Source organism: Gavialis gangeticus, unplaced genomic scaffold (assembly GCF_001723915.1).
Source record: "Gavialis gangeticus isolate Ggan-Ray unplaced genomic scaffold, GavGan_comp1, whole genome shotgun sequence".
Lineage (NCBI taxonomy): Eukaryota > Metazoa > Chordata > Crocodylia > Gavialidae > Gavialis > Gavialis gangeticus.
The window spans coordinates 128,136,742-128,164,466 of NW_017729022.1; the positions used below are offsets into that span (position 1 = coordinate 128,136,742).

The window sequence follows — 27,725 nt, forward strand, 5'->3', positions numbered from 1 at the left end:
ACACCTTGCTGGGGTCGTTTGACCCCAGTAATCTTTCCTGCCATGGCAGGGGGTTGGACTAGATGATCTACTCAGGTTCCTTCCGACCCTAGAAACTATGAAACTATGAAAGGAAGCTCCATGCTATAGCCTGGTTGTAAAACATGGCAGTAGACAAAATGTATTATGCATTTGGCTTAGTGTGGCCTGTGTGGACAGGAAAAAATATTCAAACTACCTCTTCTTGCCCCACCACCAGTTTCAGTAAAGTCCCAGGAGGTGCATCTAACAAGACACGTACTGCAGAGTTGCCTAATTAACTCCACTGTAAAGTGTTACAGTATACATGTGCAGTGCTATTAGGGTGGAGTAAACTAATTAACACCACTGTAGAATAGTACTGCCCAGTACAAGTACTGTTCTATGGCAGAATTATTTACTCCGCCACAAGCCATGTGTAGACAGTGACTAGGCTGACTGGGGCTCAAGGGTGCCCCCACACTATAGGACCCTTGTGCCCCAGCCAGCCCCTCCACAGCACATTGAGTTGGGACAACACCACCCTGGCTCAATGTGCTGTAGTTCCAGGCACATGTGTAAACACTGCACCCGGGAGCAACAAACTCCAGTGCAAACTGTACCAGAGTTTATTGCATAACACTACTTTCATGTGTAGATGCACCCTGTGTATAAACAAGAATAAAAAGTAGTATTCAAAGGGAAAATAACAACAGCAACAATCAACTTTAATTATGTTCTCTCATGCATGGACTTTCCATACAGTTCTGTGAAATTCCCTTCTAATCACCCCCCAAATTAATTCAGAACCTTCCCTGTGGCCCCTCCTATTCAATTATTGACATCATGTCCCTGATTAACTAAAGACACTGCTAAATTGAGCCTCCAAAGCTTACCAGTTAAATGGATAATACTCACAAACACACCAAGACATTTTGTTTCCAAGGGCTTCCAGTCACATACCCCCAGAGGTTCTCACCATTAATCCTGCTTTCTCCCAAAACAGTTCTTGCTCCCTGACTTCATCTTGACCTTATGTGCAGCCCCCAGCTGGACACATTGCTGCCACGTCACTCCTTTGGGTGCTGTTAGCTAAAGAAACCAATGTGCCTTAGCCACGTTGGCCTAATGGGATGCCCAGACACCTCTGACTTTGACCTGGGAGGCTCACCATTAATCTTGCCCATCAGTCTAACCCAGATGTCCTGCTAAATCCCACCCATTCCCCAGTCCCTGCTAGCAGGATGTTGCTTAGCTTTGCTTCCTTTCTGCTTCCTTTCTGCAGAGCCTGTCTACTCCTAACTCAGTTTCCTTTTCTGCCAAAGAACCTGCAAGTCCAGTTGATTTCCTGTAGCTGGGTGAGGGAACACTACTTTGGAGGGACCCTCCCAAGCTGGGGCAGAGCCAGACACTGGAAGTACAGAGCCAGCAGGCAGCTACATACCAGAAGGAAATAGCATAGGCTCAAGTTCATTTTTTGAAATGTTCCACAAAACCAGAGGTTTCAGGTTCACACCAGTCATTAAGATTTAGCTCTAGGATGTGCTGCCTTCTCTTACTTCTGGGACAGGACAAGTGCTGGAGAAAACACCTGGGTCTTTCCTTTTGCTCCCCTATGGAACTCAGAGTCATTCAGTGCTGCTTACCCTGCAGAGCTGTGCAGGGATTATGACAGGTGGTATGCCAAAGCACCAAGAATGCATTAAAAAATATGAGTGGGATTCTCCTTCCAGTGACACCAGTACAGGTCATGTTGGGGCTGGTAGCTTTGCATAGCCAGGTCCACTGGGCTTCCCTCCATCCTCTTGTTACAGTATCACTTAACTGAAGGTGGCACAGAGTCCTCTCTTCAGAGCATGTAGGATATGGAGGCCTAGTGCACAGCCATTGTCCTAGCTCTTACAGTAGGTCCTATTGTGCAGACAGAAGTCAATGTGAAACAGTTAGAAGTGACTCCTTGAAGTCTGAGAAACCTTGCCAGGGGGGCTGGTGTGGCTACACACAGGTTCTGCCCCTGAGCCCCCCCTTCTGATTAGGGCATGGCAGTGGGTCCTGGGCTTTAGAAGTGCCCTGGGAATTCCAAAGGAAGATCTACAAGCCCACGGTCACAGGCTGAACCTGGGCAGGGGAGGAAGAGCTGCCTCATTAATTGGAGCCTTTTTCTTTCTCCCCTTCACTCTTCCAGAGTGATTACTCCAGTGACACAGAGAGCGAAGACAACTTCCTGATGATGCCACCCCGGGACCATCTTGGCCTCAGCGTCTTCTCTATGCTCTGCTGCTTTTGGCCACTGGGGATTGCTGCCTTTTACCTGTCGCATGAGGTAAGACTGAAATGTTGCCTGCTGTACTCAGACCCCTGCATTTTAACAAGGAGCCCACATGCATCACATTGAGGGAAGGGGTCTGCAGGAAACACCTATTGGGGTTAAACCCACTCTCTGGGTAGAGTGGAGTGGAGTTCTGAGTGTGCACAAACCACTGGTGACTGCATACCATGGTTTCCTCTCTCTATATGTATGTGTGCATGTGTATGCGATGGTCTATATGTGTATGGATATGGGATATACCCCTGTCTGTTTTACCTTGCACCAAGTTGAGATGTTAGCTGTAATTCAGGTGGTCTGGTCCCATGTTGCTTCATGGCAGGGCTGCTGTGGATTTTTCTGCTGGAATAAACTTCTGATAGAAAATAACCTTTCCTGAAAGTCAGGATTCTTGCCCCAGGGAAATCAAAACGCCAGCTTCCTGACTGCCTACCTGGAGAGTAAAACTGACAAGAGTGTCCCAGGCAAGCAGCCAGAAAATCAGATATATTTTATATCCGTTTCTCCCCTTATAATTTTTTTATGGAAATGCTTCCATGAAAAATGTCGCTTTTTTGTTCTAATCTGGGATAAAAAACAACTAAAAATACAGTATTTTTCTCTGAAATGGATTGTCATTTTCTAGGCAGTTATAGTTCGGTGTGGCTAATATCCACTGAACTTTTCTATATCTACTCCATCAAGTGTGTGTCCTTATAAAGCCCTAAGCGCCCGAAGAACAATTACTGAGTTTCTCTGAGTGGAAGATAATGTAAGTGTACAGAAATGGAATCACAGTGGTGGACTCATCAGTAGTTATAATGAAGTGCGCTGCCAATACTAGATAAAAATATGAGAGAAATGGAGCAGCACATCAGAGCAGACTGACTGTACTTCACAAGACTGAAATGAGCTGCTTTCTAGTCTGATTCTGTAATGGCCCAGCTCTAAAAGTTTATCAGCATTGAATGTTTGTCATATACATATGTACCAGGATAGGTGTGAGGCCCTTGAGAACAAAGGAAAATGAGAAAACTATTTACTTAATAATGAGGGAAGAGGTATAAGTCTACATGTTTATATTTTAAATAAAGTACGAGTAATAGGAATTTTATCTCAGCAGCCTTCAAACACCAGGGGAAATTAAGGCTGACCTAGTAGAGAGCTTAACAAGTTTCCTTGTCTGAGTGATATTGATTTCCCCAGGTTTGGGTAAGGAACTTGCAAGCTGGTTGTAAAAGTTGAACGTGAAGATTACATACCTGGAGCATTTCTGTACTCGTAGTTTATTGTCCTCTCTACTCCATACAGTGTTGTCAGCGTGAAGGTTTATATGCAATACCTTTTTTCTTCTTCCCTCTTGAGAATTATTCCTGGATGCTGTCAGCAATTGTGTACATTTGGGATTTAGCACTGTTGTTTCAGTTGGGAGAAATACAGTGTTAACAACATTACTGTAATACTGGTATTCTTGGCAGGCAGAAAAAATGCAGGCTGGTTTTATCCAGGCAAAATAAATACAGCACAACCTATTCACCACTACCACCACCAGGACTATTAATCATCATCATCATCACCGTCATCATCATCCCAGATCTGAGATTAGACATATATCAAAAGGTAGGAGGCTGAAAGGATTTCCATATTAAATAGTAACCATTTCAGAGGAACTTCATCCTACTAAGTGAACAAACTGTAGAAAAAACATATTTTTTTCTGGCAGTGAAACAGAGAGAAGGCATGCCCTCCTCCCCTGAACAGCCAAGTGATAAGGGCACTTAGACTTATAGAATTACTTGGGGGGCTGCTATGGAAAACCTGAATTCAAGTGACTGCTTTGCCTGATTGAGAGCAGGAATTTGAATTTTCTTCTCCAGAGATCCCCCAGGCTCTGACCACTGTGTATTTTTTGGGATCTCTCCCTCTCAGCAGAAATTCCATACTGGACCTGAGAAACCTTCCCAAACGAACATCTCTCTGAACTAGACACACTTCCATGAAAAGCTTTGGTTTTGACAAGTCAGTACTTTCTAATAAAAAATATTTCATTGAAACGTTCCCAACCAGCTCTAATTGAGGTGAAAGCCCTATATAACTATAAAATAGATAAGGCATTTTATGTATGACTATTCCAAGAACTGTATGCAGTTGGACTGACATGGATAAAAGCGTATGAGTGAAGTCCATTCATGCCGCAGGGCATAAGCAAAACATCAGTTGCTTAGGGTTGGGAAGAAATTTTGGCCAAATTAATACCATTGCTTAGTTGGCTATTAGGGAATCCTCTTGGTATTTCATAGTTTCATAGTCTGTAGGGTTGGAAGGGACCTGAGCAGATAATCAAGTCCGACCCCCTTCCATGGCAGGAAAGAGTACTGGGGTCAAACGACCCCAGCAAGGTGTCCATCCAGCCTCCTCTTAAAGACCCCCAGGGTAGGAGCCAGCACCACTTCTCTTGGAAGCTGGTTCCACATCCTAGCCGCCCTGACAGTGAAGTAGCGCCTCCTGATGTCTAGTCTGAATCTACCCTCTGCCAGCTTGTGACCGTTATTTCTAGTCACTCCTGGTAGTGCTAGCACAGACAGAAAGGATATGGTATTTTGCATGTGCTGCTGCCTCAAGTAGGCAAAGACAGGTGTGTTAAGGTGTCATGGATATTTATAGATGGAAAAAAATTATATTCCCCAGGGCTCTAAAAAAGCATCAGTACTGCCCCAGAGATTCTTTTTGGTACATTGAATGGTACTGACTGCATCTGCAGAGGCTCCAGCCCAGGTCTCAGACTTACAGATACTTTGGAAGCTATCTGAATCACATTCTGGAGAAGTAAAGGCACTGCACAGAGGTTGGCAATGGAAGAATCCCACATTCTGGGTCTGGTTAGGACAATTCAAAGGAGAAGTTGGCTTGGAAATTAAATGGATGTGGGTGGCAAGTGACTCTCTGGGAAGAGTCTACTGTGATTGTGCAGCACACCAGAAAGCCCAGTGAGTAGCCACAGTGAACCTGCTCCCAGTGGTTGACTAGTGCTCAGAGCAGTTAGAAAGGGAAGTGTCTTTCCATGAGGGAGGTGCTGGGGCAAAGTGGGGATGGTGTCTCACTGGCGGTGCAAGTCCATCCATACTCGGGGCTCAGGTCAGAGGCTGCCCTGCACTCCTCTTCCAGTCAACTCAGTGATTATTCAGGCTGGGGAATCAAAGGCAGCTCGATGTGATGTTTGTGTACAGTTGGTTATACTAACTTATGTGCCTTAATCATGCTGGCCCAATGGATGTGTGAGGGCCTTTGATTTTTCCATAAGGCACAATAAAATCACTGCAGTAACGAGAAACAGCTCCTCTTTATCTGAATACAGGTTTCCCTTGCTTTATACTGTACATACATTCCTGGAAAACAGTACATAACTGGAATTTGCATAAAGGGAACCCACTTGGAAATGTAACAAATAGAGATATGTTCCAAGACCTCGACTGTACTGACCCCCAGACCCATTTCTACCACTTTTACAAGACAATTTTGGTACTCACCCACAACAGACAGTATACACAAGCATAGGGCACTATCATAATGGGGATGGCAACTACAGAAACGTGTTGCAGACAATGAGTGAGGAGCACAGATCCACACAGGAAACTATATTTTGGGGCATGTCACTCCCACAATGCAATGCATAAAGCAGCTGACTGCGGGCTTCCACCACACTGATTGCATAAGGCTCATTACATAAGAGTGAATTCACACATACAAAACCTGCATAAAGCAAGGGAAACCTGTACCCAATTTTTATGTGTGCAATCTTTCCCCAGGCAAATCTGGGAGAAGTCACTGACTCTTAGGGCCAGATTCCATTCAATCTATTGGGTGTCTGAATGGACTTAGGCAGACAAAGTTCTTTGGGTAAATCTGATATGTTTTATTAGACCAGGTGGCAGGATGCACCACCGCCTGACAGTGCCTGGGCCAGGCAGGACTGAGGGACCTGCTATGGGCTGGACAAAGTCGGTCCACACGCTGGATCCAGCCCACAGGCCATATTTTACCCACCCCTGGTTTAGACTCAAACATCTTTGCTGACTTTTTTTTGGAACCTATTTTCTATCTACTTTATCAGTGCTCAGGTTGGAAGATAGAACAATGTTAGATCATTTTCGGTATTGTTCTCTTTCCCTTTCCTTGGTTGTGATCTACTAGCCTGTGTGGGCTGTTTTTTTTTTAAATGGGGGCAGCATACTGGAGCAGTTCTTTTCATTGTATAAGATGAATGCAAGTATGGACCACTGGACTCTTTCAGGTGACCTCCACCTAGCACAAGCTGGAGGACTGGTCTGTGACTTTGGCTTCAAACCTAGTAATACCTTTGTCCTTTCTCAGGAGCAGTCACAGCTACATTACAAGCATCTTAACATGAATGAGTCATTCTAATTACTTGTCCAATCTCCATTAATCTGAAGTAACTCTTAGACATGGCCCTTGTCTAGAGTAATCTGATTTTTAATGACTAAAATGGCTTATCAATTGTGTCTGCTCTGTTTTGCAGATCTAGGATCAATCACTTTACACTAGTTTTTTTAACAAAATCAAAATGGAGTCCTTTATATATGATCTTAAACTAAAATTGCAAGCAGTCTACATTTCATAGCTGCAATTTCCAATAAAACCTTTATGAGCAGAAGAAAGGAGAAATATAGTACATTGCTCAGTAGGAAGCCCTATCTCAGGATTGGTGTTGTCAGTTCTTGCATATATTTATTGGTTTCTTTTCCTAAACCTCTAGCCTCTGGAACTGAGCAAGAATCTCGGCTTTCATTTTAAAATAAAATTTGTCGCTTTACTGCTTATGGAGAATAGCATACATGTTTTTCAGCTGATGTTTCAAAAACCAGTAAGATAATAAAAGGAACCCAACATTTGTTATTTTTAAAAACCTCATCACTTTTAAATCAATCTGCTTATTTTTAGGCAAGAGAAGAATTATCTGGTATGGCTTTACCATACAAAGTGTTTCTGAGTGAAAAATAGAAGTGGATTTGCACTGGTTTGAAAGGTTGCATACCATGATTCTTTAGCATGCTGTATCTCGGGAAATTCTGAAGTCACGTTACTTGTTAATCTTCATGAAGAGCAGTGCACAGAGCTGGTTTCTGGTTGGACCTTAAGTTGACTGGAAAACACGATGCTGCTTTAACAAAAGTTTTCATGGTAAGCAGCTTGCCTGTTTATATGATAGAAAGTTGGGTTTGTTATAATCAGAGGCTCACTAAAAGTAGTATTTCTTATAGTGAGGCTTAACTATGGAACAGATTAATATTTTATCCCACGGTTGTTGAACTTCCTAGCAGTCAGGGGCAGCATGCCTCTTGATGCCACACTAAGGCAAGCCCTGGGTCCCCCTGCTCCTCCACGTAAGTGACCTCCCCACTGTCCCCTTCACTGTGGCACTACATGGCCCTGGACTCACCTCCCCATGCTGCTCATTGCACTGTCCACCCCCTGGGAATGGGACAGGAAATGGCAGCCAGTTACCACCCCAGTGAAAGGTGGGTCGGGGCACCTTAATAACCCCTAGCCCCCACAACTTGGTGGGTATGAGGGCCACTCATGGCTACAGCCACTTGAGCCCACAGGGAAGCAAGACCCCAGAGGCCCCTGATTGGGACACTGGAGAGTGGGGGCCGTTGTGTAGCCTAAGAGAGAGGGCAGTTGTGAAGGCCCTGAGAGGACAGGGATGAGGTGGCCCTGCACGGAGTAGGTGTAGCAGGATGGAACCCTAGGGTCCTCTGTACCGTGCCAAATGTTCTCTGAGCACCCTCGGAATCTCACCCGCCACATCTTTGATGTTACGTATTTATTGTAGGGAGGCTGCCCTTCATTCCCTTGGCTACGGGTCTGCTGCTACCCCACGTCTCGGTTCTATAATGGGGTTCCGGGCACCCCAGCCTTATGGTCTGTGTGTGGCTCCAACCACCCCTGTACCACGCCCCAAGCCTCACAGATATCCTGGACGTTGTTCGGTCTGTTTCACTCTCCACACCCCACCGGCGCTTGGGCTTGTCCTGCAACTGGGTCCCCACCGGCGCTCTGACATGTCCCACAACCTGCGCCTCACCGGTGCTCTGGCCTGTCTCACAACCTGCGCCCCACCGGCGCTCTGGCTCGTCTCACAACCTGCGCCTCACCAGTGCTCTGACTTGTCTCGCAACCGGCGCCTCACCGGCACTCTGGCTTGTCTTGCAACTTGCACCCCACCGTTGTTCTGGCCTGTCTCGCTACCTTTTGCTCTGGGGCTTCATGCTGCCCCCTCTTGCTCTGGGGTTTCTTGCTGCCCCTTTTTGTCCTGGGGCATCTCGCTGCCCTCTCTCTGGGGTTTCTCATTCACCCCGAGCCTCACTGGCACTCAGGCTTTCCTGCAGCCTTATCTCACCCTGCCCACTCTCTGGGGTTCTCACCCTGCCCCCTTCTCTGGGGTGTCTCACACTGCCTCCTTCTCTGGGCTTCTCATGCAGCCCACTCTCCGGGGCTTCTTGCACTGCCTCCTTCACTTCGGGGCTTTCCGCTGCCCCCCTTCTCGGGCTGGGGTCGGTGTACCCCCAAATGCTGTGCCCTCTCTGGCACTGGGGTCCCCACGCTACCGTGGAACCCCTACGAGGCCTCCTTCAACCCGTAATAGCCTCACCCGGTCCTCTGGAGTAACAACAACAAAAACACAAGCCAATAGGCTATAACACAAATCTATGCCTCATGGCTAAAACGTCCTCCAAATCACATGGCAGGTGTTCCATTGCTCACCCATGTCACTAGCTGCTTGTACATCCAGGCATTTTCTCTTTCACACATTCAGGGCCAAGCTCCTTCCTCCTTGGCCGCAGGCTCTTCTCTCCCTGGGCTTTGGCCTGCGATTTATATCTGAGCCAGGCCCTGCCCCTTCCGTTCAGCTGACTAAACAGGTGTGTATCCTTAACTCCTTCCGGTTGCCCCTAGCAACCAGCACCTGAGCCACTACTCCAGCTTTCCAAGTAGCAGGTACCTTAGTGCCCTGCTGCAGTAGGGTTGCAAAGGAGTAGGCCAGAAGGGCTGTGCATGAGGGTGGCTGAGTAGGGTCGAATTGGGAGTAAGCCTGAAGGGCAGCGCAAGGGCCAGCCCTGTGAGTAGTTGATTCTGAGAATAATGAGAAGACCCCAGGGTGGGGCATGGTATAGTGGCCCTGGAGTGGGCATAGGAGGAACCCCATGTGTGGGGAAGAAATCAAGGCATGTTCATGGATGCCTGAAGCCATAGTTTGGACCAAGGGCTGACTGGGGGGGCTCAGCCAGAGAGTTAAGGGCGAGTCCTGACCCCGGTAAGTCCTCCACTGCAAGAAGGCCAAGTGTGGGTCAAACATTCTAGCAAGGGAGAGAACAATGACCTGCTGCTCCAGAGAGGGAGTAAGAGTCCTTGTGAGACCCAGGAGTACCAGTCATGGTGTGGATTATGAACATCATGTGGATGCCATCTGCGAAGTTTGGGCTGCAGTACAGGGGTGGTTGGAGCTGCATACATAGGCCCAGGAGAACAGGGCCACCAAAGGGCAGCCTCCCACCTAATTAAGAAATCAATTATTGAACAACAAGACGTGGCAGGAGAGAGAGGCAGGCAGTTAGCCCAGAAGTGGGTGGGCAGGTCAAATTCTAAAAGGCCCTGGGAAGACACCCTGTTACAGTTGGTAAAAATGAAACTTTAAAAAAAAAAAAAACTGAGAGGGAAACATTTGGACTGGAAAAGCAAATAGCTAAATAGGAAAGTGGTTTATAAACAAGAATCCAGGGGGCACCATTGTTTATTTTAGCCTCTGCAGGAACCATGACAGGTGTGTGGAGTTACAAACTTAACAATCATCTCAGAGTTACAGGATCCGGGGACACCTCAGAGCTCATCCAATCCAACCGGATGTGCTGTTCCTGAACTACCCCAGATAGGTGCCTGTCCAGCCTCTTCTTGAAACCCTCCAATGCAGCAGATCCCACATCTTCCCTGGGTAGCTGGTTCCAATGCCCTACTGTTCCTACAGTTATTGCATTTTTCCTAAAGTGTAGTCTCAGTCTGACTTGCTGCAGGGTTACACCAGGGTTCGGCATACCTTTTTGCCACCATGCTTCTGATTCAGCCCTTGATCTACCTGAGGCTTGATCTGGTTCCTTCGGGGGCAGTATCCAGCCCATGGACTGCAGGGTGCCAACCCGTGGTTTAAACAAACTGCCGTGGGCCCTGTCCTCTGTAGCAAGGGAGAACAGTGTTTCTCCCTCTTTTTTTACAGCAGTGTTTCAAACATTTGAAACCTGCTATCATGTCCCCTTTCCAAAATACTGATTTTGTTCCTTCTACTTTCCCTCGCTGGGTTGCATCCAACTCTTTTATCACCTTGTCACCTGCCTTCTTTGGTTTGTTTCATTCTTAAAATGGAGTATGCCCAACCAGACGCAGTACTTCACCTGGGACCTAACGGACATCAGTGGTACAATCACCTCCCCTGTCTTGCAAGCAATACATCTGCTAATGCAACTCAAAGTTTTATTTGCTTTTCTTTGAAGAGTATCATGTCTAACACAGACACATAACCCCCAGATCCTTGTTGGTAGTGCTGCTGCTAAGCTAATTATCCCTCTGGGTTGTACTGGTGAATTTTCATTTTTCTTTCCCTGGTGCAGCAACTGACATTTATCTTTGCTGAATTTCATTTTGTTCTCTAGAGCCTAATTCTCCATTAAAATAAGGTCCCTTTGAATTTTAACCCTATCCTCTAAGGGAGTTGTGGCCAATCCTTTTTGGCAGGCATGCCACAAAATAAGCCCACTCTTCCTGAGTGCTGCTCTAATCCCTGCTTCCAAGAGGAGTGCCTGATAGAGTTTGCACACTAGGGCACCAGAATGAAGGCAGGGGAACTCCAGATTCTGACCATAGCCATAGAGGGTAGAGCAGGGACAGGATGCTGAAAGAGGAGAAATCACTGCCAAGAGCTAAGTTAACCATTGCCTGGCCTTATAACCTCTGGATTCTAAGGCTTTATCCAGTTGCAAGCTTGCACGTCTAACTTTGGGTGGCCTTCTTTTGCTTACAACCTGAAGCTCTTGTATGAGTTCTGAATACCTTGTGGGTGGCTGGGACAGTCCAACCTTGACGCTCAGCGGAGCTTCTGGCAACAGGTTGGACTGTGGGGTGGGGTGGAGTGGGGTGGGGAAGCTCAGGGGTTTTTAATGTAGATGCCCAGTGAGATGGGACTGAAGGTGGCACTACATACACATATAGACATAGCTTTAGGTGCTTTTATCCAACAGCAGAGCTAGTTGCTTCCTTAGGCTAAATATCTTTAAACATCCAGTACCACGTTTCTCTTCTGTTTGGCTGAAGACTGCAGTGCAGAAATGCAGGCCCAAACCCCTTCCATCTACCACATAGTCTGTGGCTTATATTACACTTGTTAATTACAACCTTCACACAGTGATCTAGGTGCACAAAGCTCTGTAATTAATTTGCATCACCTCACACTTACTTGAATAGCAGAGTGAAAAAAAAGTAATTAATTTTTGTTTTAAAAAAGTAGGAATTATTCAATGGTTACTGGGAGTGTTTTCTTTACCTGAAAGGTTTTAAGTGAATGAAATGTTGCTGATGCTCCTTTCCCTAAGTTATTTTGAAGAATTGCAATTCAGTTATGAATAAACAAAAGGGGTTTTGGGAGGGGAGGGGGGGGCATTTCAAACATTTTCAGAAAAATATTTTTTTCTCCTTTTTTCTGGACCATGACTGAGTTAAGCCAATGTCACATCTGTTGATTCAGATGGAAATTTTCAAAGGCTTTTCAGGGAGCAAAGTTCCCAGTATAAGTGAACTCCATTTAATTTGTTCTTTCACATGACATGAAGAATAACATAGAGCACTTTCCATCAGTAGCGCTCAATGTACTTTACAGAAGAGGTCAGTTTTGCAATCCCTACTTTACTGATGGGGAAACTGAGGCACAAAGAGATGAAGTAACTTGCCTAAGGTCACCCAACTGGACAGTAGCCGAATTAGAAATAGAACACAGGTGTCCTTTGGCCACGTGCACCACCCACCAGGTAAAGCGACCTCATCATTGTCACTGTTATTTGACAATTTATACCTCACAAACAGAAATCAGTGGGAGATATAAGCAAAAGGGAATGGTTTACAGCCCAAGTGTGCTAAGGGCTGGAAAGTTCTGTGTTTAGAAAAATTCCTCAGTCAGCTAGTTTGCAACAAATTCTATCATAGGAGCAGCGATGTCACTTGATGCCATTCAGGGCAGCAGAGGCCATGAAAATAGAGAATGGGATTATTGACCTAAATTTTCAAATGGCATTAGTGATTTTCCAGGGTCTCTGCTTTCAGTTACCCAAGTTGTGATGCCTTAAAAAGCGGGTGACTTCCAGAAAGGGCTGAGTGTTCCCCTCCCCAAAAGAAATCCTGGCCCTTTAAGATACCTAAAGTTGATCCCTTGCAATCTCCAACTGCTTTAGAAAATGCCAGCCCTGCTTTCAGACACCTCTGGAAAGGCTTATGTTGCTGTTCCCATGTCAGATCTGTTTCGTGAATACTTGATCCTCTCCATGCTCTCAACCCGATCGCTTTCATGAGCGCTACGTTCACTTTCTAATGAAATAAGGGGCAGTACCAGAACAAGACGACTGAGGGAGCACACTTTGAGCAGTCTCTCCTGAGAATTCTAAAAATGAAGAAAGTTTCCTTTCCCATCCTAATAAAAAGAAATGGTTTTAGAAGGCTCACGCTGTAAAAAGGTTTTGCAAAGGAACAGCATTCATCCAAACTTTTATTTTTTTTAAATTTTGGGATTGAGTCAAATTTAGAAGCATTCCGTCAGTCTCCTCCTCTCAAAAAGCTCTTATGAGGGAGCATTTTCCAAAGGTTGGAACTGCAGCTGTCTTCAAAGCTGACCTCCCCACAAGCCTCCAGGTACAGGGACTGTCCACTCATCACAGCCTACTTCCCCACAGGGAAATGGTGCTTTTGTGCAATGCAGACTTCCAGCCCCTAGCTAAAAGACACATTGATCTATTGGCTCCTTGACAGCTTCTTAAATGTTAATAGTTAATTATCATTGATGCTTTTTAATTAATATTTATTCATTCTTAGTGTTTGCAGACACCTCAGTCTTGAGGTCTGCACCAAAAATCATTCAGGGCCTCAGCTGGGGCAAATCACTGCAGCCCCAGTGACTACAACACAGTGTCACTGGCTGGGGATCTGCAATGCTGACTTTTGTGACAACTTTCCTGAGTGACAACCACAGAATTTGCCCCCCCGTTGCAGGCAGACAGGCTGAAGCCTGCAAAGTCAAGCATTCACAAGTTAGTATTCAGGTTGTCTGTTCTAGCTGCGTGGAGCCCGCCTGTGGGTCCATCTTTAATCCAATGCCCACGGCACCCTGTCTTGCTCAGTGAGAGGGCAGTTGTTCAGGCTGTCTTTTATGCTCCTCCTTCAAACCATGTTCCCCAACGTTCTTTATTGCACTCCAGGCGAGCCCCCTACTGATCACAGAATCATTCATTTCTTCTTGGGCATTTTTAGGCCAGTCACTGAGGACAGAATTCTATTTTCATGTGTACCTAAATGGCAGTTTTCTATCTACGTAACTGGTGTTTTTGGCACTTATGTACAGGTAGTGATTCTGTGACCCCTGCCCTATAGACTTATAGAGCATGTGGGTGTAGATTGAGCATATGTCATAGGCTGCCTACTGGTTGAGTATATATGCAACTATAAACACACGCACATTCTATGTACACACACCCATTGGAGGCATAAAAGCATCCAAGTTGCAAAAACATAGCCGGTTAGAAACCTGTAGCTGAGAAGGACACTTCCCAACACAGTGCTGTAACCACCATGCCACAGATCAGGTATTATTCAGTTCTCCTTCTGAAGCTGGCCCCTGGGGAGCCAGAAGAGGGAGATATTGGCAGGGGGCAGGAGGAAAGAACAAGTGAGAGGCTGTGCACCTCAGTGAGGTGGTTGCTGCTCTGGAATTGAGCAGCTTCTGGGTTCTAGCTTGGACCCTTCCTCCCCCTGGGACAGAAATGTGCTTACTGCACTGCTTTCTTTCTAAAGACTTTTAAATACAGGATGCAGTGACTCATCTTCCAGGGACCTGCTGGAGAGAGCACTGGATAAAGCCTGAGCTGGTATTTACATTACAATGCTAGGGTATCAGAGTGACACAGGTTCAAACCCTCTGTAGGTGAATGGGGCCTAGAACCTGGCAAATGTCCTAAAGACTTGGCTTTTGCTATGCTCAAGCTCAGGTATGCTTGTACATACCAGGCTCAGCCTCTGCACCCAGTAGGGACCTGGCTAGAGAACTGCCATTTAGGGCAAACAGGGTTTGAGGATTCCACCTTGAGTGTTTCCCAGAAACTCATGTCTTTATCTGCCCAGTGCCCCAGGGAGAAGCTGGCATGCATTTTCATGAAGCAGTCATTGTTAAGTAAAATATCAACCCAAACAGCTTGCATGTAGTAGAGTTCTAAATGTTTAGACTGAGGAATTTAGGCAGCCTTAATTATAGGGGCCTCTGCCAGTTCTTTTGATAATCTCTACCTTTCTCTTTCTGGCTGTAGGTGTGGATGTGCCTGTTTACATATGTGTGATTATTTACATATACATGTGCATATGCATATATACATATATACAATTTGTTAGCACACTAGGCTTACAGAGATTAGCACTTGAAAGGCTGGGAATAACAGTTGAGGAAGCAATAGATGACCTTACACAGCACTTTTATTCACATACTTTTCCTCCAGTATATCATACCCCAACCATCCCAGGGTTGTGGGTACCTATCTTCTAGGAGTCATGAAGGGCTGTGCTCTCCACTGTAGGCTTTGTGCCTGATGGCAGTTACATTTCCTCCCACCCTTTATCTCCCTTGTCCCTTTAGGCCACATGCTCTGTGAAACAGGGAGTGCCACTTACTGTGTGTGAGTACAGGATCTTGCACACAGAGGACCAGGTCTCAAAGGTAACTAGCAGGCACTCATGCAATGCTAATAATAAGGGATAACTAGAGAGCTTTGTGCTGTGATACAGATGGAGGTGGAGAGAGGAGTGTATGGTAGCTCCCACTATGAGAGAGAGCAGTGTATGTTAGCATGGCCTCCTGGTCCCCTTCTCAGTGGTTTAGCACAAGCAGGGGTTCACCTTGGGAACAAATTCAGGAAAAGAGAGGACACATTTGGATTGTTAGGAGAGATAGCAGCCTTCCTGCTACACACATGGCAGGGCAGGCTCCCAAACATCTCTGATGTCCCTCCAGGTGGGGAGCCCCACCTGGAGGGGCAGTGTCCTGACTTCTCTGGACAAAGGAGCCATGCCAAACACACACAGACCCAGCCAGGGCAGCAGTGATCTCACAGTATTAGCTGGCTGAGTTGTGGGGACCAGAAGGAGGCACCAGAAAGCTACCTCTGCCTGCAGCAAGTACCCTATGGGGCCTGATTTCCACTGCCCTAAAAGAGAGAAAGCAATCAGGCTTTTCGAGAGTTCCCCAAAATCCACAGTTGTTCTGCCCACTAAAACCCTGGGGTGGCCTGCGGCTATTGCCAAGTGTGCAGTTATATAGTACCTTGAGCTGCTCAGGGTCCCTCCTGCGCCCCACCTCCTTGCTGTTTTAGTGGCCCAGTACTGTCCAGAAGAGTGTAGAAGCCCAATACTGAACGCTTGCATGGGGTCCCCAGCAGAGGCATCCTGCCGCATCTGCATTCTGGAGCATCTTCTGACATTCTAAAATGGATTTTGTCCACTATGATGCAGCCCTTCGGGCCAACGGACGAGAAGAGACCAATGCCTCTGAAACAGTTCCTGCAGAGCAGAGAGAACCCAGAGTAGGGCAGTACCTCATCTTAAGGCATTAGGGTGTTGATAGATGTGGGGTGGGGGAAAGAGCACTTTATCAGAAGAGGAATCACATCAGTTTGACTCAGCTCCCCTGTATCTGTATAGTTTGTGCACTTCAGTGAGGCTTTTTGGCACTGTTGTCTAATAGCTGATTCAATCAGCTATTAAAGTCCCCAAAAGCCCTGCTGAAGTGCATGAGCTATACAGATGCTGGGCAAGCCAGTCAAACTGATGTGGCTCCTTTTATGGGCATGCACTATGCTCAGTGCAGGGGCATGCCAAGGTGAAAGTAAAACACTGTTTTGTTTTGTTTTTTTCCACTTCTGTAAGCACCCGAATAGCCCAGGGGAGTTTCCAGTGACTTAACTCAAAGTGGAGGAGTTGTCACAGTTCAAGTAATGTGGACACCAAACTCTACGGCCCTTTCTAAAATATATTGACTTCAGTGAGGATCCAGAAGGCTACTCATGTTGAGGCAATTTCCATAGTGGAGCCATAACCAGAGACACAGATACCAGGCAGAGGCTACTTTGTCACTAAACAAGAGATAGGACAACTGTGTAGAGATGCCCAGGGAATCAAGGGTCCAGAGCAGACTAAGAAGATGGTGCCTACCCAATAGGTAGCACTTGACACAGGCCTGGTATTGTAGTGATCAGCTGGTTTAAGGAATACGGGCATACATGAATGAGATGAACTAAACAATGAACTTTTTTGTGGAGCAGTAGACTACCTCTGCAGACCCTTTGCGTCTCCAGTCAACTAACCACCCTAATTGAGGGACCAAGTCCTAACTTGTGTAGTCTTCTAAAAGGGATAAGTCTAAATTATAACTTATTACCACAGGTTTTTCAGTGGTGACAAGTGGGTTAAAACTTGGTGTAATATCCATCTGCCAGGGGACACTTCCAGCAGCACATCACCCCCTACTACCCTGCTGCCCTGTGGTGTGAGGGGCCCAGTTCTTTTTTGTTTTCCCAGTAGAGCCTGCCCACCTCTCCCATAGTCGGGGGACAACCTGCTGGTAGGCCAAGCAGCCCCTAAACTGCAGGGGACCCTAGTCCTTCCCTCTGAAGCAGCAGTGACCCCCAGGGCCATCTGGATGGGCTGCTAGGGGTGCTGCCTCAGCTGGGAGGCACCCAATCCAACTCTTCCCCAAGGCCACCCAGGCTTCCAGCACCTCATTAACCATCCCTGCTGTCTTTTCCAGCCACCAGCACACCCAGCTTCCCTCCTGCTTCCTGCGCACACTGCCCCAGGGGCAAGCCAGTCTGTTCCCAAACAGCCCCAGGTGTCCTGGCAGCCACAGGGGCCCACTGAAGGCAGAAGCAGTGAGGGGCCCAATCCTTTTTTCAGTGGAGCCTGCCTGCCTCTCCCACAGCTGGAGAGCAAGCTGACAGATTAATGGCTGCAACATTCCAAGTTGCAACATTGAAAACTAAACTACACTGGGATGTGATTTAGTTTGTGAAGATGCAAACTCATTTAAAACCCCCAAAACTTGTGTACGTGTCAAGTATGACATCATTAAGCCACACACAGGGAAATGTTCATCACATGTACATGGTAACATCATCATGTGTATAAGCACCCTTAATGCTTAAGTGCAATTCTGTTCCACCCTGATCAAGTCTTGAAAATTCTTTGATGTATTGATTTTTGTAATATGTTGTCATCTGACCCTTAAGAGTATGTCACAAAAAAACAGCAAGGCAGAGGAGGACCCAACCTTTTGCATTAACTCTTTTTCAGGGACTTGAACAGGGTGGGAAAAAATCATACTTGGGTGTCTAAGTCCACTTATGAACCAAATAGTGAAATAGGATATAGGTATGAAATATTTTCCCTGCCCTGCAGCCTCTTCTTGTCTTTCTATTACTTATGATTGCTGTTCCCCTTTCTCATTTCTATGATGCCTCTGAAACCATGGGAATAATTGTGGGATAAATTAACTGTATGTATTATAACCTTCAGATGACTTTACGTGTAGTCCGATTGCTCAAACATAGCCCTGGGCATGGTACACCCTACATAACCACACTCTGGCACTTTGTCTCTGGTCGTGTCTACACAAGATGCTGATTGTGTACTAGCCCGATACTATTGCGCAGTAGCATCATATGGCAATAACCATGACATGACGCTACTGCACAGTAATATTAGGATACTGTGCGGTAGCATCACAAAAAAGATGTTAATCAGCACTACTGTGCAGTAACGCAGGTTACTGCACAGTCATTTAGTACTCATTTATAGATACGGCCTCTTTCTACTAGTTGGTTCATCTAACAGGCCCACAAATCGACCACAGCATCTATCTGTAGATGCAGGCCCGGATGCTTCAAGCTAGTCAGGCATCTAACGCTCATTGATTTCAACCCTCTCAAAGCATCTGGTCCTTAGCTGTTTAGTTTAAGCAGCAAAGATTGTCATATTGTCCATGTGGTAGTTTCTGTCAGGTAGTGCATGGGGCTAGAATCACAGTCCTGTGAGAAGCTTTTAAAGAGCTGCCTTATTAATACATAATAGTGATCCTCTAGATAATATTTTATCCTTTTCCCCCCTTAAAAGTAGAATTTCCTCAGGAGGAGAATTATGGCAGGCTGAACTATAAGAAAACAAAGGCTTCTGGTCTGGCGATGTAGTAAGGGTCTTGTGTCTTGCAGGCTTATGGGGCTTAGAGTAGATTCCCTGTATGGCTGAGAGTGAGGTTTCCCAAATATCTAACGGCACACACTGCCCTTAATCTACATACTGCCCTTAGATGTCCTTATGCTCATGACCCGCAATATCAGAACTTAGACTCATGACATTCTTATACATGGAAAATCTCCTTTAAATACTTTTTCGGGGTTCTGAATGTTATCGAATAACATTTTTCTCTTCCTTTTCTAGCCAGTGCTGAGGGATGCCAGGGGACAGATCCTCAGCTGGTGGCGCATGTCCTAGCTCAATCAACCATGGTGCTAGCAGGGTCGGTTTCAGCTATGTATTGATCAGGCAGTTTGACATTTCCAAGCAGAGGAGAATGAAAAATCACGCCTGCATGCTTTTAGAAGCATTTCTATGATTGTTTCCCTCTGGCACACAACACACAGGGTTTTAATAATGACACAGTGTAGCACAAAGGTTTTATGCATATTTATTGGAGGGGACCTGTGTAATTCACTCCTGTCTTCACCACTTAGGAGTAATGCAGACATCCAGTGCTCAGACATTAATAATATCTTTCCCATATGTCCCAAAAGTATGCATTATGGAAGTGAGAGTGTCACGGCCATTAGCCACTTGCCTGGGAAGTGAGATGGGTTCATTTTTGCTAATGACTGTCTGTGCTAATGACTGTCTTTGTAACACTGGGCAAGCCAGTCTCTCTAGGCCTCAGTTCCCCATTTCTAATATGGAAATATAGCACTCCCTGTGCCTGTCTTGCCCATCTTACTGTTTGTCCATCTTCTTTAGTTTGTAGCTTCCTGGCACAGGGCCTGTCTCTCACGGTGTGCCTGTACAGCACCTAGTACCATGGAGCCCCAATCTTAGCTCTACCACTTCTATTGCACCATGGATGGAACATGCCAAAATATCAGCTAAAAAGGCAGATCATCTCAAATTTTCTGCAAACTCAGTGACTCTCACCGTCTTGTGATACTGCACCTGCCTAGCTCTTTTCAGCCAAAGATGGAAGTTGTGGTGGGGAGAGTCAGACAACTGCCCAGTCTTCTGTCCATGCTGCCTTCAGCAGTCTGCCTTTATTACCTGGGAAACAACAAGGCATGACTTCAGACAGTGTTTCAATAGTTGTATCAAAGGCCAAGTCAATGTGAAGGACCCTCAGGAAAACACAGATGGTAAGTGGTAAATTATCTTCCCTGAGTACTTCCATGATAAAGAAATAAGGCAACATTCTTCTCCTCTGAGTATTTATTTGGATTTAGTTTATGTAATAGTGTCTTCATTCATCTTTTGCAAGGATGGCCCCATGTTGCCAAGAGGAATCTACTCCCACACCTGATCTTTAATATAAAGAGCAATAAAATTAATGGATGTTTTCAGCAGTAAAGATTTAACATTGACCTTTCATCAATCTGCCAAATGCCGGAGTATCTTCCTTCCATTCTAATAGAAGCCTGTGCCTGACACCAAAGATCCAGAGCCGGAGTCTAATCTCAGACATGAAGTACATGTCCCCTGCTCATCTCACGGCTGCTTTTTGTGCTGGACCGGGGTATTTATTTTTAGGTTTGGACACCCAGCAATAAGATTTGATTGCCTGAAATTATGCTTGAGATACCAGTTTCAAAGAGCTGACTCCTGAAGGAAGGCTTGATTCTAATGGCTTTACACTGGAAAAGATGCATGCTCTCCATATCCTGCTCCAACCTGGAATGTCTGATTCCACCTTCTGGAAATGTATATTTTGAGGACCAAAATTACCCCTTCCCCCACTCCTCCGCACCACCAAACAACCATTTTCCATTATATGTACAGTTGGCCAGCTTTTGTGCATAACTACATAATTGGATTTTGAGGGGCTTAGATCTTATTAGGGTGTGGGCCCTTTGTGGCAGGACCCAAGTTTTTTGATTGGTTGTCATACAGTACGTAACACAGAAGAGTCTTGGGCCATGACTGGAACTCCATCATGGTGTCCATTGGGACATTATATGTGTTATTATTGTTGTCATTTTCATTGCTGTTGTTGTTGTTGTTGTTGTTATGCCCTAGGTTCACTGCATGTGCAGGGCACACACAAAAAATGGTGGGCTGCAAATGGTCCAGCCAGGTTTACTTGCTCAAAGAGAGGGAACTCTTTGGGTCATCCTCACTATTGATAGGGACACAACCTGTTGAATAAGCTGGATTTTTCACTCCATTCCCAGCATCAGAGATTCCTAGCACCAAGGGGCATGAGTGCACCTCTTCTTTGCCCCGACCACCCATTTTCTACTGTGCACTCCTAACTCAGTAGTTTCCATGGAGGCTGCTCTGGACTCATCCCCAAGGGCCACTCTCAGGCCTGCTGGAGTCTGAGATTGGGCACAGAACAAGGCCTGAAGCAGCCTCACCTACATGCTACTAGGACTGAAGTATGCCTGTGGGTATGAGTGGGGCCTGTTCAAGTCCCTTGGTGCTAGAATGTGCCACTACCGGGCAGACAGGACCCCCATAAGGCCTTCAGCATCAACTTTCATATGATTCCATTCAAGAATTTAAATAATAATCATTCCTACAACAGATGGGTTCCCAGGTACTTCCATTAGATGCAACAGAAGCTGCAGGATACTCACCCTTTCCCCAAGCAGGTGCCTTGCTGTAGGCTTCTAGGGACTTTTATTTTGTAAATCCCAGTTCCAGATGTCTGGAGCCCTCAAAGGAAAATCTCTGCTGATTCCTTTGAGCAATGACTGATTTAAAGTTCTACAACCTAAACCCAAATGCAGAAACAAAAATATATTACTATTATTGTGATTGCACTTTATTTCTCTGACCTAATTGAATGATCAAACCACAGCAGTAACAGAGGAGCTGCCAACGTTTCCAGCAAAGCCTGTGTCTGGCCAAGCTCACAAGGCTGTGAGAGAATGCACACACTTTCCTGAATATGTGCCTCAGTTCAAGGTGCTGAACAGCTGTCCTGTAGTAATTACTTTTGGTGCCTAACAACTTTAGTAATTTTCAGACCAGTGACCTAGAGATTAAATTCTCCATTGCTTATTACCACTCTCCTGAGTCATCCAGTTCTACCACTCAATTCATTTGTGTCTCAGACAACTGAAATCTGCACCGTCAGAAGTGAAAGATTAGTTCATTAACTAATATTACTACATCATTCCAAAAGAAAAGGACAGTTTCTAATCAAAATAGCCCTTTTGCTAAGCTCAGCCTCCTGCCATATCTCCAGCCTACAGAGGAATGCATGACATTATAATACACATACCAATGCATGTGATGTTTAATGTATTCTTGGTAATAAAACTAATGGAATATTTTATGTACTCTGAAAAAAACGCCAATGACCTTTTTTTCATTCCCTCTACCATGCTGGTGGCATTAAAACCTACCCCATATCCAGACTGATATGAGTTATGAGTCACATTTTCACATTTCATCATTTGTTTTATATACAACCTCATAGGGCTGAAGAAATCCTAAAGCATTCGGGTTTCATTCTAGAGGGAAGAAATTCTAAGAATATTAACAGCTCAGGAAAAGAGCAGGGGTCCCAATTCTCTCATATGCAGTAGGGCTGCGCAAAGCTTCGGTCCCTGATTCAATTTAGCAGAGATTCAGCCCAATTCAGTGGCCGAATCTCCAAATTTGATTCAAATCAGAGGACCCTTTAATCTCTCCAAATCGAATTGGAACCCTCAAAGTTGATTTGGAGAGATTTGGAAAGATTTGGAGATTCAGACATAGCTTTAAATGTTTTTTTCTACATACCTCTCGGTAGCAGGGGGTTCGTGAATGCTGAGAAGCTGGGGCGCATGGAGCATCCCACAGAAGTGCAGGGAGCTCCTCACTGCGCTCAGCAGCAGACCCAGAAGTGGACCAGAAGCACTTATGGCCCACTTCCAAGTCCACCAGGAAGTATGCAGGGGCCCCCCTGCACCTCCCCAGTTCAGTGACTGGTGCCTCCTGGGTCTGGGGGGGCACCTGGGGTCCCCCCACAGCTGATCACTGAGCCAGGGGGGCCCACAGCACACTGCTTAGCAGACCCAGAAGTGGACCGGAAGTACTTCTGGTCTATTTCTAGGTTCACTGCCGAGTACGCGGGGGGCCCCCCCCACGCTCCTGTGGGACACTCGATCTGCCCCAGCATCGCAGCAATCACGAGCGGTGCCTGCTACCTCAAGGTATGTAGAAAAATCTTTTAAATCTGTGTCTATGTCCAAATCATTGATTCTTCAGATCGGCATTGAATCTTCAGATTCGGATTCAGCCGAATTGAATCAGGGACAGTGATCTGAATCAACAAATCGAATCACTGTCCCTGATCCGGACTGAATCCAAATCCGAATTGAATAGGGCCTGCTTCGCACACCCCTAATGTACAGTAGGCTTTGCTTTGGAGAATGGATGATCCAGAAGCAAGGGCCCTAGTTCAGAGCTTGGGAGATCATAGAGTCCTTGCTCCATCATAGACTCTCGGTGTAACCATAGGGAAGTCTCTCAGCAGAATATTGTATATTTGAGGTTGCCTAAGGAGGGCACAAGCGTGCTGGTGGGAGGCGGTTGGGGTCTTGTACATGCAGACCAAGTTGGGGATTCTCTGATCACAGTTTCAGGCATTGGTGCGGGGGCAAGAGTCATAATGGAGACAATCCTGTCTGGAACTAGGCAGAGCTGTATCTCTGCTCCCATCTCTGTGTCATCTGGTTCAGCTGACCAGATTGTTGGAGGTTGGGGTTAGGGTTTGGAAAACCCCTTCCCACTAGCATAACAGGAGTCAGAGAGGAACCAGCCACCTCACTTGTCTCAAGACCCCTGGGCAGGTGGTGGAGCTCACCATCTTAATGTGAGCTGAGCACAGAGCAGTACAGTCATGCCTTCCTGCTTCTATTCAGGAGCAGCCCCAATGACAGCCATGGTACTACCATGACTCAGAGTAGAGGTGTCTGGAGAATTGGTTCCTCTAGCCCCTGGGTCAGCCCAGAAGCGGGCACTGCTTGTGAGGCTTGATATGCTCTGGTTCATTGAATGGGGGTTGCAAAGCATCAGTGCATGTAGGGAAGAGAACAGCATTCATTTAGGGAGTACCATGAGGAAGAAATGGCAAGGAACAATGGAAGGGGTGAGTGTGCCTGACATTACTAATTTATTGGGAGGTGTTATTGGGGGGGCAGCAGTACTTCTGGAGTTCAGTGTTCATTGGGAATTGTTGAACCAGCAGAGAACCAAGGCTAAGGAGTTTTGGCCAGACAGGTCAAAGTTTTGGCCACAACTCCCTGGGTCAGCACCATGTCTGGTGCCCAGAAGACCTAGGTTCAATTCTGTACTTTATGGCAAATGCTGTATGTGACATTGGACAGTTCATTCAGCCCCTCTGAGCCTTGATATTCCCATCTGTAAAATGGAGTTAATAACTCTGAGCTACTCCACCATAAGAAGAAGTGCATTAAAGATTGCAAAATACTCAGATGCTACAAAAGCAGGAGAAAGGATAGAACCAAGTCTGAACAGGTAGTATCAGGGTTTGGGAGCTGTTTCAAGACCTCCCTTTTTGGCTATGATGAGAGCAAGACACAATTGTTTGAAAAATGCTCTTTACTAGGATGGAATTTTCAGAAGCACCTAAGTGACTTAGAAGCATGGCATGCCAGCTCAACAGACTTTGCATGCCTGAGGGATTTAGGCTCTTCTGAAAACTCTATCCATAGTAGAAACTACATTATATGTCGTATTCCTTGATCCCTGATCAGCAATAAAGAGATGAGCTGAAAGAGTACCAGTAGGTTTCTACATGCTTTAGCCAAAATAGTACTAAATGGTAGTAGTTTCCTTTTATTAATTAATTAGAAGGTGGAATTTTCTGAATATTTAATCTTGTTCTATGTTGGATTTATCAGGAGGAATCAGTAGTATCATTTTCTTTTTTTGAGCACAGTGGAAGAATTAATATTTTCAAACACTTCACTCCATGAAAGCACTGGAAGCAGAGAAAAAATTAGATCAACATGATTCAAGTGACATTATTTATAGAGTGCTCAGAGGAGGGTCCTGTGGGTATGTCACCAGCCTGGAAATCAGGAGATTGAATTTTAGTACCTGACTTTGCTAAGGAGCTTTCTGCATGAGTGAAGGCAAGACACCTAATCTCTCTGCCTTTCAGGTTCTTGCTTGTGCACTGAGGACTATAGTAATGTTGCTTTGTCTATGGAGGCAGTAGATCTTTTAGGCAAAGTCTGTTTCTTGCCCTGGCATGGTGAATTATGTAGGGCAATGGGTCATTGGCCCTTCCCCAGGCCTTCTAAGCGCTACTGTAATGCAAAGATGTCAACTGGGAACTATTGTCAAATTTCAAGAGCATGCAGGAAAAAGAAAAGCAAAACCAAATAATTTTCATGATGTTCAGTATTATTCATGGTGCCATCCCTTTCCATACAGATTTGTTAACACACTGAAATTGCTCAGCACTCCTCACAGAACCAAGAGGGCACATTAAGGATACTGTAAAAAATGTACTTGCTCAGTGTTGGAACAACATGTCCTGCCCCTGATTAACACCATGGCACAGGCTTTAATGTATATCATAATGGCACTGACTTAAGTTGCATTTGTTATTATGATCTGAAGCATAAAGTAGCGACAAATAAAATCCAAGGCTATAAGTGCTTCTGTCAGCACTGGAGTTGATGTGACTTCCAATGCCATCCAGAGCCACTTTGAGCTTCACTTGCAGTCCATTTATTGAGTTCAACTCTACAAAGCTTCCAAGGGAAGGAAAGTATGTCCAAGTACCACAAAGCCCTCCCCATCTTGTGGCAGGTTTCCCTTTTGCTGTACCAAACAGCACCCAACCTCTAACTGCTGTAACTTTGACTTTTTCTCTTGGCTCCAAGAACCCAGTCTAACTCCAAGTGGAATTTTCCTCGTCTCCAGGAGCAGCAGGATCAAACCCTAGATCAAGGGATGGTCCAGTCCCCTAAGCCCTTGGGACTTGTTTGCCCACAAAAGTTGTACTATTTTAGCAACAGCAAGGTAATTATAGCAGTGTAGCCTTCCCAGTGTGGATGTACTTGTGCTGGCAGGAAGGTTCCCATCACCAATTCAGCTATCACTATAGGCGTGTTGAGCCAAATAGTCCTTGGAGCCATCATGTCTGACACCAAGTGATGCTATTCAGAATTGTTCCTCCACAATGGCTAATGTCATCGACTCAGCACCCAGGTAGACTTCCAGTTCTCCTCATCCCTTCCCTCAGATCATAAAGGATAACCTTCTCCAGTGACTTATGTCTTGCTTTATGCACTGTAGTTTCCTGTTCAGACAGTGACACACAAAGTAAGATTACATCCAAACTTCTGAACTACCCCTTAGTTCTCTTTGCTAGCCAACAGTCCCATGGGAGTCTTCAACAGCATAAAAGCCCAAATGCATCTCTCCCCATATGGGACATCTAATACAAGAAAATACATTTATATTGGTGAGACCATGTCTACATTAGGGGTCCCAACAATATAAATATATCAGTTTAAAAAAAAAAAAACAACCCCCTAATCAAACTGGTTATATAGACTTTAGACTAATTATATATATTTTAGTGGGACTACATGTGTGAGCAGCTGTGTTCAGAACCAAGCCCTGTGTCAGTGCCATCTACTACTTGGCACTGAGCCCTCTAAATGGTGGCCATGGAGGAAGAGAAAAACATTTGTGTTTGATGGTCTATTTAAGCCTTGGCCCTGAAGGTCTTAAACAACAACATTACAATGAGCCATATGGCTACCTTGAACAGTTCAGTGGAGCAGAGCAAGACCAGGAGCTACCTCTAGCATATTGATCAGCATCATATGTTTTTACTATAGAGACTGGATCCTGCTGCCCTGAACCACAGCATGCATCCTTGTTTACCTTTAGGAGGTGGGATTTTCAAAGGCTCCTCAGTGTAACAGAGGCACTGATTCCATTAAAAGCCAATGGGGCTCTTGTTTCTGTGTTGGTTTGGAGCTTTTGAAAAGCAGCCTCCTATTCATTAGTTGCTTTATAGAAAGGGAATGCCAAAGGCAGTGCAGTTAAGGATGAAGAATTGCTATAATCTGCGCTCACTCCACATGTCTGGGAAGGAAGGAGGCAGTCAACATGTAATTGTATATTAGAGCTACAGGGATGTTTATTCCTAGTCAGTGTAGTTGAGTCTTCAAAGCTTAATTCTAGTCGGAAGCTAAATTTGAAATTGTTGCAAGCCAGGCCCCATCACAAGTGTTTCTGTGGTCACAAAGAGACAAAAGACATGAAAAAAAAAGTATTTGTGCCCATATTATAGAGGAGGACCTGGAGCACTGAGGGGATAAGTGGGATGCTCTGTTTTTTCTGGCTCTGCTCCTATGGACATCACCTCCACTGAGGAATGCTTGGGAACTCCACTGTGGGCACGGTCAGAGCAGGGCTAGGTACAGACAGTCAAAAAGCCTGAGGCTGAATCAATTCAGTCTTTGCAGGTTAGTCTAAACTGCACAGTTTAAACTGAAACAGAAGCAAACAAACATTTACCTTTGATTCAGGGAATGCAGCTATATGCCTGCAGTGGCTCAGACCAGAAGCCGGGGGCGCTCTGGCTGTGTTCACTTCCTCTTCCTGCTACCCGCAAGTTCTCTGGAATTTGCAGTCCAGAATTAAAGCAGCAGGACTCTGCAGGGTTGCTCATCACTTCTTCTTCCAGCTTCCACATGCCTCTGGGATTTGTTGCAGCCAGAAGGTAAGTTTGAGTGAGGGAAGGGGTGTTTAAGCCCTCTCCCTGGCTCCAGACCCCAGCTGGGGTTTGTCTTGGGGGGGCAGTCCCCCGCTGCAGAGTGGG

General features: G+C 45.7%; 1 protein-coding gene across 2 annotated transcripts in view; it reads left to right on the forward strand.

The window, feature by feature from the left end:
- SYNDIG1 (synapse differentiation inducing 1) overlaps nt 1-27,725 on the forward strand; it is a 194,741-nt gene that overhangs the window by 61,450 nt on the left and 105,566 nt on the right. The window contains exons 2-3 of one of the 2 annotated variants that reach the window (XR_002097021.1): nt 2,183-2,320; nt 3,781-3,922. Coding sequence is in view for 1 of the 2 variants with exons in the window: in XM_019516156.1 (XP_019371701.1) it covers nt 2,183-2,320 (138 nt within the window). In the remaining variant the exon portion in view is untranslated. The remainder of the gene's footprint in view (nt 1-2,182; nt 2,321-3,780; nt 3,923-27,725) is intronic. The other variant, XM_019516156.1, reaches the window with a different exon arrangement.